We start from the raw sequence: 12,352 nt of genomic DNA, 5'->3' as shown, positions 1-12,352 counted from the left end.
ATAACAATAAATGTACAAACAAACAAAAACATGGGTACGAGGACCCGACGCGCACCTATACAACACTCACACTACTCTGACAATAAAACAATCTCTGACAAAGACATGAGGGGAAACAGAGGGTTAAATACACAACAGGTAATGAATGGGATTGAAAACAGGTGTGTGGGAAGACAAGACAAAACCAATGGAAAATGAAAAAAGGATCAATGATGGCTAGAAGACCGGTGACGTCGAACACCGCCCGAACAAGGAGAGGCAACGACTTCGGCAGAAGTTGTGACAGTACCCCCCCCCGACACCGGCCTCGGGACGACCCGGAGGGCGAGGTGCAGGGCGATCCGGATGGAGACGGTGGAATTCTGATAACATGGAAGATCTAACACGTCCTCCACCGGAACCCAGCATCTCTCCTCCGGCCCGTACCCCTCCCAGTCCACGAGGTACTGAAGGGCCCTCGCCCGACGTCTCGAATCCAAAATGGATCGAACTGAGTACGCCGGAACATCACGCACTTCAGCCTCCTGGAGCGGGCCAGCCACCATCGGCCTAAGGAGAGAGACATGGAACGAGGGGTTAATACGGTAAGTTAATACGGTGAGTGGGTAGTTGTAACCTATAACATACCTCGTTCACTCTCCTCAGGACTTTAAACGGCCCCACAAACCGCGGACCCAGCTTCCGGCAGAGCAGGCGAAGGGGCAGGTTTCGGGTCGAGAGCCAGACCCTGTCCCCTGGTGCAAACACTGGGGCCTCACTGCGGCGACGGTCTGCGCCAATTTTCTGGCGCCTTATGGCACGCTGAAGGTGGACGTGGGCTGCCTCCCAGGTTTCCTCAGCGTGCCGAAACCAATTGTCCACCGCAGGGGCCTCGGTCTGGCTCTGATGCCAAGGTGCCAGGACCAGCTGATACTCCCTTTCAATGTGTATTAGGGTAAGGTTAGTGGAGGAGTGACGTAGCGAGTTCTGAGCCATCTCTGCCCAGGGCACGAACTTCGCCCACTCCCCCCGGCCGATCCTGGCAATAAGACCGCAGAAAACTATCCACATCCTGGTTAACTCTCCACCTGCCCATTACTCTCGGGGTGAAAACCTGAGGTAAGACTAACCGAGATCCCCAGACGCTCCATGAACGCCTTCCAGACCCTTGATGTGAACTGGGGACCCCGATCAGACACTATATCCTCAGGCACCCCATAGTGCCGGAAAACGTGTGTAAACAGGGCCTCTGCAGTTTGTAAGGCCGTAGGGAGACCGGGCAAAGGGAGGAGACGACAGGATTTTGAAAACGATCCACAACAACCAGGATCGTGGTGTAACCCTGTGAAGGTGGAAGATCAGTCAAAAAAAATCCACCGACAGGTGCGACCATGGCCGTTGAGGAACGGGTAGAGGTTGTAGCTTACCTCTGGGCAGGTGTCTAGGAGCCTTGCACTGGGCGCACACCGAACAGGAAGAAACAAATCCTCACGTCCTTAGCTAAAGTGGGCCACCAGTACCTTCCTTCAAGACGTCCGACCTATCCCAGGATGACCAGAGGTGGGTGACGTGTGAGCCCAATATATCAATCGGTCGCGGACAGCAGACGGAACGTACAGACGACCAGCTGGACACTCAGGGGGAGAAGGCTCTGCACGTGACGCCCGCTCAATGTCCGCGTCCAGCTCCCACACTACCGGCGCCACCAGACACGAAGCTGGGAGTATGGGAGTGGGATCCATGGACCGCTCCTCTGTGTCATACAGCCGAGACAATGCGTCTGCCTTAACGTTCTGGGAGCCTGGTCTGTAAGAAAGAGTAAACACAAAACGAGTGAAAAACATGGCCCACCTTGCCTGGTGAGGATTCAATCTCTTTGCCTGCCGGATATACTCCAGATTGCAGTGGTCAGTCCAGATGAGAAAAGGGTGTTTAGCCCCCTCAAGCCAATGCCTCCACACCTTCAAGGCTTCTACAACAGCTAACAGCTCTCGGTTCCCCACATCATAGTTTCGCGCCGCTGGGCTGAGCTTCTTCGAAAAGAAAGCACAGGGGCGAAGCTTCAGTGGCGTACCCGGACGCTGAGAGAGCACTGCTCCTATCCCAGCTTCGAATGCGTCCACCTCCACTATGAATGGCAAAGAGGGATCCGGATGAGCCAGCACAGGCACCGAGGTAAACAGAGTCTGCAGGTGCTCAAAAGCCCTGTTCGCCTCAGCCGACCACTGCAAGCGCACCGGGCCCCCTTTAGCAGTGAGGTAATGGGAGCTGCCACCTAACCAAAACCCTGGATAAACCTCCGGTAGTAATTGGAAAACCCCAAAAAACGCTGCAACTCCTTTACTGTGGTTGGAGTCGGCCAATTACGCACGGCTGTAATGCGGTCGCTCTCCATCTCCACTCCTGAAGTGGAAATCCGATGCCCTAGGAAGGAGATGGATTGTTGGAAAAACAAGCATTTCTCAGCCTTGACATATAGATCATGCTCCAACAGGCGACCAAGCACCCTGCGCACCAGGGACACATGCTCGGCACGTGTAGCAGAGTATATCAGAATATCATCGATATACACCACTACACCCTGCCCGTGCAGGTCCCTGAAGATCTCATCTACAAATGATTGGAAAACTGATGGAGCATTCATCAACCCATATGGCATGACCAGGTACTCATAATGACCTGAGGTAGTGCTAAATGCCGTCCTCCACTCATCACCCTTCTTAATATGCACCAGATTGTACGCACTCCTGAGATCCAATTTTGTGAAAAAAACGTGCCCCGTGCATTAACTCAATAACCGTATTGATCAGAGGTAGCGGGTAACTATATTTCACTGTGATTTTATTAAGACCTCGATAATCAATGCACGGGCGTAAACCGCCATCCTTTTTTTTCACAAAAAAGAAACTCGAAGAGACGGGTGAAATGGATGGCTGAATGAACCCGATGCAGGGATTCAGAGACATATGTCTCCATAGCCTCCGTCTCCACTTGCGACAGGGGATACACTTGACTCTTGGGATATGCAGCGTCTACCAGGAGATCTATCGCACAATCCCCCCGTCGATGGGGTGGTAATTGAGTCACCTTTTTACAGAAGGCAAGAGCCAAATCGGCATAGTCGGGGGGAATGCGCACGGTGGAGACCTGGTCTGGACTTTCCACCGTAGTAGCACCAACGGAAACCCCTAAACACCTACCTGAGCATTCTCGCGACCACCCCGTGAGAGCCCTCTGTGGCCAAGAAACAGAGGGGTTATGACAAACTAACCAGGGTAGGCCTAGCACCACAGAATACGCAGAAGAATCAATAAGGAAAAGACTAATCTTCTCCTTGTGACCCTCCTGCGTTATCATACACAAAGGTGCGGTTACTTCCCTGATAAACCCTGACCCTAATGGTCGACGATCTAAGGCATGAATAGTGAAAGGCATATCCACAGGAACAATAGGGATCCCTAAACTATGAGCTATACCAGTCTGCTGTTCCCACATGCGTCAAGAGGGCCACCATTGTTCCTGTTCCCAAGAAAGCTAAGGTAACTGAGCTAAACGACTACCGCCCCGTAGCACTCACTTCCGTCATCATGAAGTGCTTTGAGAGACTAGTCAAGGACCATATCACCTCCACCCTACCTGACACCCTAGACCCACTCCAATAGGTCCACAGACGATGCAATCTCAACCACACTGCCCTAACCCATCTGGACAAGAGGGATACCTATGTGAGAATGCTGTTCATCGACTACAGCTCGGCATTCAACACCATAGTACCCTCCAAGCTCGTCATCAAGCTCGAGACCCTGGGTCTCGACCCCGCCCTGTGCAACTGGGTACTGGACTTCCTGACGGGCCGCCCCCAGGTGGTGAGGGTAGGTAACAACATCTCCTCCCCGCTGATCCTCAACACTGGGGCCCCACAAGGGTGCGTTCTGAGCCCTCTCCTGTACTCCCTGTTCACCCACGACTGCGTGGCCACGCACGCCTCCAACTCAATCATCAAGTTTGCGGACGACACAACAGTGGTAGGCTTGATTACCAACAACGACGAGACGGCCTACAGGGAGGAGGTGAGGGCCCTCGGAGCGTGGTGTCAGGAAAATAACCTCACACTCAACGTCAACAAAACTAAGTAGATGATTGTGGACTTCAGGAAACAGCAGAGGGAACACCCCCTATCCACATCGATGGAACAGTAGTGGAGAGAGTAGCAAGTTTTAAGTTCCTCGGCATACACATCACAGACAAACTGAATTGGTCCACTCGCACAGACAGCATCGTGAAGGCGCAGCAGCGCCTCTTCAACCTCAGGAGGCTGAAGAAATTCAGCTTGTCACCAAAAGCACAAACTTCTACAGATGCACAATCGAGAGCATCCCGGCAGGCTGTATCACCGCCTGGTACGGAAACTGCTCCGCCCTCAACCGTAAGGCTCTCCAGAGGGTAGTGGTCTGCACAACGCATCACCGAGGGCAAACTACCTGCCCTCCAGGACACCTACACCACCCGATGTTACAGGAATGCCATAAAGATCATCAAGGACAACCCCCACCCGAGCCACTGCCTGTTCACCCCGCTATCATCAAGAAGGCGAGGTCAGTACAGGTGCATCAAAGCTGGGACCGAGAGACTGAAAAACAGCTTCTATCTCAAGGACATCAGACTGTTAAACAGCCACCACTAACATTGAGTGGCTGCTGCCAACACACTGACACTGACTCAACTCCAGCCACTTCAATAATGGGAATTGATGGGAAAGGATGTAAAATATATCACTAGCCACTTTAAACAATGCTACCTTATATAATGTTACTTACCCTACATTATTCATCTCATATGCATACGTATATACTGTACTCTATATCATCGACTGCATCCTTATGTAATACATGTATCACTAGACACTAACTATGCCACTTTGTTTACATACTCATCTCATATGTATATACTGTACTCGATACCATCTACTGTATCTTGCCTATGCTGCTCTGTACCATCACTCATTCATATATCCTTATGTACATATTCTTTATCCCCTTACACTGTGTATAAGACAGTAGTTTAGGAATTGTTAGTTAGATTACTTGGTTATTACTGCATTGTCGGAACTAGAAGCACAAGCATTTCGCTACACTCGCATTAACATCTGCTAACCATGTGTATGTGACAAATAAATTTGATTTGACTTTTATTAATGAAATTCCCAGCCGCATCTGAATCTACTAGCGCCTTATACTCGGAATGCAGTAAAAAAAAAAAAAAAAAAAAAAAAAATCAGGAAAAGAGACAAACATTAGTGCAGCAGAGGGCTCTCGATGAGAATGGTGCCTACTCACCTGGGGTGACGCCAGAATGCCCTGCCTGCCCTCTATTCCCAGAGGAACCAACCCGGCACCGACCAGCAGTGTGCCCTCTGCGACCATGAATGGTGCTCGAGTGGGAACCCCCTCCGGTCTCCCTGCGCACCATCCCTCCCAATTCCATAGGTTCGGGAGAGAGGGTGCGGGAGGATGGAACAACCAGACCCCGATCTAGACGTCCACGAGTAGCCAGCATGTTGTCCAGCTTTATGGACATGTCCACCAGCTGGTCGAAGGTGGTGTCTCTACAGGCCAGCTCCCGACGGACGTCCTCGCGTAGACTACAACGGTAATGGTCGGTCAGGGCCCTGTCGCTCCATACAGCGCCGGCAGCCAAGGTCCTAAACTCCAAAGCAAAATCCTGTGCACTCCTCGTCTCCTGCCTCAGATGATAGAGGAGCTCACCCGCTGCCTTGCCTTCAGGTGGGTGATCGAATACTATCCGGAATTGGCGGGTGAACTCCTCAAAAATGGTCCAACGCCGCATCCTCCCTTCTACACACAGCGCTGGCCCATTCCAGGGCTTTCCCGGTGAGGCATGAGACGAGGGCGTAACTCTCAGTCAGATGGTACTGGGGAGGCCGTGGCTAGATATAAATTCAGTTTGAGGAGGAAACCCTGGCAGCCGGCAGTATCTCCGTTGTATCCCGTAGGTAGGGATAAATGGATCCTCGATTCCGGAGAGGAAAAAAGTTCACGGGAGATTCCGGTTGTGGTGGCGCTGGAGAAACTCCCTGTCTCTCCCAGCGATCCATTTTCTGGACAATGTGCTCCATGACGGAGCTGATACAGTCAAGCTCCCTCGCTTGTTCCTGAACGCGTTCCTCCAGGTCCATGGGCATAGTGTCCTCTCCTGCTGACTTCATATATAGGGTCAGAGATTCTGTCATGCATAGGTGTAATAGGTGGCAGGGAAGTCAGGCGCAGGAGAGTCAAATGGAGTTTAAAATGGAGTCTTTTAATAAAGTTCCAAGAGTATGCTCCATAACAATAAATGTACAAACAAACAAAACATGGGTACGAGGACCCCGACGCACACCTATACAACACTCACACTACACTGACAATAAAACAATCTCTGACAAAGACATGAGGGGAAACAGAGGGTTAAATACACAACAGGTAATGAATGGGATTGAAAACAGGTGTGTGGGAAGACAAGACAAAACCAATGGAAAATGAAAAAAGGATCAATGATGGCTAGAAGACGGGTGACGTCGAACGCCGAGCACCGCCCGAACAAGGAGAGGCAACGACTTCGGCAGAAGTCGTGACATCTATCTTGCTCCGCCGGGGAAGTCCCATTAGTTCTCTTATTTAGTGCTTAAACAGACAAGTTATGTTTGCAAGATTTAGCTTATTCAAAATTCATAATTAATTCATCATTAACTTTTGTTTCATGCATGTGACCAACCAATACCTCACAAGGCTTCTTCTCTTCAAGCTGAGACACCCCTTTCAGGTTTTCAAAACAATGTTCTTGGCACACTGCCAAATTGTTTATACTGATAGTGAGGATTCCTCCCAGTCACGATCAGTCAGTTGCATGGACCCAGTCCAATTGGTTATTAGAAAAGCACAAACATAACATTTTCCTTCGCAGACTCAAATGTAAAATGTTTAGCTAACTGGCTGTCTTTTCTCACATATATGAAAACGGAAATGTTTACGAAGACTACTAATAAAGTGGTATTCTAATACCTGTCTACAATTGAAGTATTTACATTTGGATTAGAGCTAATGACATCTCCTGATGACATCATGTCACCAAACAGAGGTGCAATTATGGCAGACAGCAGTGGGTATGGCTTCTGGAGTGGGCGTGTTCTTGATGGGATTGACAGCTGTCTATCTCTGCAGGAGGACCAGTGAGTACTTCTGATTCTGCATAACAAATAACTTGCAAACATTTTCCTTCTCATATTAATGTAAGTGCCTTTGACATGGGTTAATCTTTCAACTCCTTTTGGTGATATCGTGTAGTGTAGGCTATATTCAATATCATTCATTTAGCCTCATTTGTTTTTCAGAGAAAACCAATTCTCTGAGGTAAGAATTCCCTTGTGAATATGATGCAGATTGTATCAACCTTTAGTTCTGTATTGTCCATGATGAGATTCTTACCACAACCTTCTTATATACTTTTATGTTGTACAGACCTACAGCCAGACAGGATGATCACAGCCAATGTATGTTCCAAACAAAATACATCAAAACATACACACACTACTAACAACTACACACATGCATGTACAAACACAAATTCTAATTTAAGATGTATTTATTCTGTTGTAGGTGATTTGGTGATGGGAGCTATGAGCAGTGCAGGCATGTTGGATTCAAGGGATGCTGGGATCTATTCTCTCATCACCTCTGTACCGTCCACGTTTTTGCCCTCAGGTGAGTTTGTAACATAATGTCTTCTGTCCCCCCCCCCCCCCCACCCACACACAGAGCCTCTTACTTTGTCTCTCTCCGTGAGGTGCAGGTCCTGTGCAGGTATCTGCAAATGAAGATGTAAGTACAGCAAAAATAATAGCCTTGGATATAGATACAGATATACTTGTTTTCGTACAAAAAGACAGACAGTCTGAGGGATAATAAGGATCTTTCTCTCTCTCTTTCCTCCAGGCTGATTCAGAGAATGCAGGGGTCTACAGCCTGGTCACTTCTGTACCATCCACAACTTTACCATTAGGTTTGTCTGTTTAACTCTGTCCCAATGTTTCATAACATGTAGGGCTTTTATAGGACTCAAAGTTGTTTAGGCTTGTTTGTTGGTCTGAGGTAGTCATATCAGTAAGCATGTATATGTATAAGTTATACATAAGATAATGCGTTAGAGCATGAGAGCTGTAGGTCTACAGGATGGTTTGAGTCAGGAGGAGAAGTGACTTGTGTGTGTGTGTGTGTGTGCGCACATACTGACTCACTCACGCTCCTTCTGTGTTGTACAGGTCCTTTTGAAGAAAATGGTTCTTTGAGACTGTGGTCCCAGCTCTCTTCAGGTCATTGACCAGGTCCTGCCGTGTAGTTCTGGGCTGATCCCTCACCTTTCTCATGATCATTGATGCCCCACGAGGTGAGATCTTGCATGGAGCCCCAGACTGAGGGTGATCGTCATCTTGAACTTCTTCCATTTTCAAATAATTGCACCAATAGTTGTTACCTTCTCACCAAGCTGCTTGCCTATTGTCCTGTAGCCCATCCCAGCCTTGTGCAGGTCCACAATTTTATCCCTGATGTCCTTACACAGCTCTCTGGTCTTGGCCATTGTGGAGAGTTTGGAGTCTGTTTGATTGAGTGTGTGGACAGATGTCTTTTATACAGGTAACGAGTTCAAACAGGTGCAGTTAATACAGGTAATGAGTGGAGAAAAGGAGGGCTTCTTAAAGAAGAACTAACAGGTCTGTGAGAGCCGGAATTCTTACTGGTTGGTAGGTGATCAAATACTTATGTCATGCAATACAATGCTAATGAATTACTTACAAAACATACAATGTGATTTTCTGGATTTTTGTTTTAGATTCCGTCTCTCACAGTTGAAGTATACCTATGATGAAAATTACAGACCTCTACATGCTTTATAAGTAGGAAAAGCTGCAAAATCAGCAGTGTATCAAATATTTGTTCTCCCCACTGTAAGACCTTTAAGGTACAGCAAATACAAATCCTATGGTTTTTTTCTCCGTTTGAAATGCTCTCTTCTGTAAAACAAAAAATTATGCAGAATAAATTGACTTTGACCATTCCTCATCTTTGTTAGTATTTTACATTATTTGATCTGGATTATTCAAGATAATGCAAATACTACAGTTGTCTCTGTCACCTTTTTCTGGCCATTGGTGAAGATGAAGGTGCTATTTTCCTTAAATGTTTCTTTCAGTCCATATACAGCACATTCAGAAAGTATTCAGACACCTTGACTTTTTCCACATTTTGTTACGTTAAAGCCACTCTAAAATGGATGAAATTAGTCCCCCCATTAATCTACACACAATGCCCCATAATGACAAAGCAAAAGCAGGTTTTTAGACATCAACACTGAAAATGATATTTAAATACGTATTCAGACCCATTACTCGGTACTTTGCTGAAGCACCTTTGGCAGCAATTACAGCCTCAAGTCTTCTTGGGTATGATGCAACAAGCTTGGCGCAACTGTATTTGGGGAGTTTCTCCCATTCATCTCTGCAAAACCTCTCAAGCCCTGTCAGGTTGGAGGTGGAACGTTGCTGCACAGCTATTTTCAGGTCTCTCAAGAGATGTTTGATCGGGTTCAAGTCCGGGTTCTGGAAGGGCCACATAAAGAACTTTCAAAGAGTTGTCTGAAAGCCACTCCTGCATTGTCTTCGCTGTGTGCTTAGGGTCATTATCCTATTGGAAGGTAAACCTTTGTCCCAGTCTGAGGTCCTGAGTGCTCTGAAGCAGGTTTTCATCAAGGATCTCTGTACTTTGCTCTGTTCATCATTCACTCGATCCTGACATGTCTCCCAGTCCCAGCTGCTGAAAACATCCCCACAGCATGATGTTGCCACCACCATGCTTCACCATAGGGATTGTGCAAGGTTTCCTCCAGACGTGATGCTTGGCATTCAGGCCAAAGACTTCAATCTTGGTTTCATCAGACCAGAGAATATTGTTTCTCATGGTCTGAGAGTCGTTAAGGTGCCGTTTGTCAAACTCTAAGCTGGCTGTCATGTGCCTTTTACTGAGCCGTGGCTTCCATCTGGCCACTCTACCATAAAAGCCTGATTGGTGGAGTACTGCAGAGATGCTTGTCCTTCTGGATGGTTCTCCCATTTCCACAGAGGAACTCTGGTGCTCTGTCAGAGTGACCATCGGGTTCTTGGTCACCTCCCGGACCAAGGCCCTACTCCCCTGATTTTCCCAGAGACAGATAATGCTTAGTCCTGGACTAAAAATATTATTCAAAGGACAATTTACAGATTATCTGTATTGTGGTTAGTTTTACTGTGAGGGAGGCAAAGATGCCTACATTCTCCTGCAGCAGTCACACAGTCTACAGATCACATACCAACCAGCACATGTATGCTGTCACGTATCCACACCTGCTAACAGGTGCACGAGTGCACAAATGCATGCACACACACCCACACACACACACCACAGTCGGGTGGAAAGTTAGACGAGACTCTTGCCGCATCCTGTCCTTCTGAAACTTCAGCTTATCATATTTCAGAGACTAGTTGTGTTGAGGAGATTGACAGAAGTACTGTTGAACCAAACCTCAGATACATCTAACTGAAACTATTCAAATACTTTACCAGACAATTTTAGCAAGATATAAAAAAACTCAACTAAATTCACCCTCCAAAATCACCATTATGAGAAATGTATTCATGCTTCTGACCATTACAACAAGCATCTCACGAGTGATGAAACCCCACTTGTCATGTTATATTTCCATGGAAATATTCAGTGTTGTTGTTTACTGCTTATGTATCTGCACCTCTATTATCTTATTAAGCTAATAACTACAGTAGATAGGAAAAATATTGCCTCTGATGCACAATATGGAGAGTCATGTGGAGACACAGCAAGACTGTTTCTTGTTTCTTACTTTTGGATGTTGGCAATATATACTGTTGTTGTACATGAAACCTGCTTTTTATTGTGCAGTGTAGTTAAAAAGAAAGCCTGGATAAAATATAGTTATTTCCTCTGACAGATAAGCAAATGGTTTTGGCTCATGTTAGGAGCAGGAGACATTTACCTCTAATCACACCAGTTGATGGACTTTCGTTGTGGTTTCCTGTGAGCAGGCTCCTCGTCTTCCTCTCTATTAAATACATTCTCTCAGTCGCAGACACAGTACTTATTATGTAGTTTGTGATAGTCTGTTTCTCTGAAACATTGCGTTATTCACCCCTGATCTGGCTCGTTATCTGTTTTTGATCATCCTCCTTTGCTGTGAGTTATTCCTCTGATCCAACTCTTGCACTAGTATATATACACTGTGTACAGATATATCGTTGGTATTGAGTCAAATGAATTCTGGGGAGATCATTTGAGATGTGGTGATCTGTTGCCTTACTATTAGTTAATATTATATTCATGTTGACCCTGACCTCTGACATGACCGTTGACCCTTAAACAGCAGTTACTGCCTTCTTCCTTGGCATGATATGTTGCAAATGGCAGGGTAATACCAAAGCAAAGAGCAGTGTCTGCCATTTTCATTTGTTAGTTCACTATTCTTCTCATATATTATTAATTAAAGAGCAGTGTAACTCCTGATAGTGAATCAAACTGCATTCTTTGTGTGTCTTCCACTAAGATACCAGTTGCATTTACATGGAAATGTTGGTTCTGCGTCAGTCACATTACATACTGTGTTTTACAACTAGCCCATGTCTTGTTAAAAGAATACATGTGAAAAGCAGCACTGCAATTGTTTGAATTACATTAAATGATTACCTATCTTGTAATATATAATGATGCATTGGAACATGGTAGAAGAATGCCATAGGATAATACTAATTAGAACAAATTACCATGAGATTGCAAAGTAAATGATTTGTATACACTACCGGTGTAGTGTAACACCTACTCATTTAAGGATTTTTCTTTATTTTTAGTATTTTCTACATTGTAGAATAATAGTGAAGACATCAAAACTATGAAATAACACATATGGAATCATGTAGTTACCAAGAAAGTGTTAAACAAATCAAAATATATTTTATATTTGAGATTCTTCAAATAGCCACCCTTTGCCTTGATGACCGCTTTGCACACTCTTGGCATTATTTCAACCAGCTTCACCTGGAATGCTTTTCTAACAGTCTTGAAGAAGTTCCCACATATGCTGAGCACTTGTTGGCTGTTTTTCCTTCACTCTGTGGTCCGACTCATCATTGGTTAGAGCTTGGGCCAGTACTCGAAAGGTCAGCTTGGGGATTTGATCTAGCAACAAGGTAAAAATCTGTCGTTCTGCCCCTGAACAAGGCAGTTAACCCACTGTTCCTTGGCTATCATTGTAAATAAGA

At 46.2% G+C, this 12,352-nt stretch overlaps 1 protein-coding gene across 1 annotated transcript in view; it reads left to right on the top strand.

The window, feature by feature from the left end:
- LOC135531417 (mucin-2-like) overlaps positions 1 to 9,064 on the top strand; it is a 43,717-nt gene extending 34,653 nt beyond the window's left edge. The window contains exons 13-19 of the mRNA XM_064959460.1: positions 7,115 to 7,207; positions 7,370 to 7,388; positions 7,497 to 7,528; positions 7,635 to 7,739; positions 7,828 to 7,856; positions 7,971 to 8,037; positions 8,297 to 9,064. Coding sequence (XP_064815532.1) covers positions 7,115 to 7,207; positions 7,370 to 7,388; positions 7,497 to 7,528; positions 7,635 to 7,739; positions 7,828 to 7,856; positions 7,971 to 8,037; positions 8,297 to 8,355 — 404 coding nt within the window. The 3' untranslated portion in view covers positions 8,356 to 9,064. The remainder of the gene's footprint in view (positions 1 to 7,114; positions 7,208 to 7,369; positions 7,389 to 7,496; positions 7,529 to 7,634; positions 7,740 to 7,827; positions 7,857 to 7,970; positions 8,038 to 8,296) is intronic.
- The last annotated feature ends 3,288 nt before the right edge of the window (positions 9,065 to 12,352 follow it).

This window comes from Oncorhynchus masou, unplaced genomic scaffold, assembly GCF_036934945.1.
Source record: "Oncorhynchus masou masou isolate Uvic2021 unplaced genomic scaffold, UVic_Omas_1.1 unplaced_scaffold_1583, whole genome shotgun sequence".
Classification (NCBI taxonomy): Eukaryota; Metazoa; Chordata; class Actinopteri; order Salmoniformes; family Salmonidae; genus Oncorhynchus; species Oncorhynchus masou.
The sequence above is the reverse complement of the archived record's forward strand: the minus strand, read 5'-3'. Positions and strand labels throughout refer to the sequence as shown.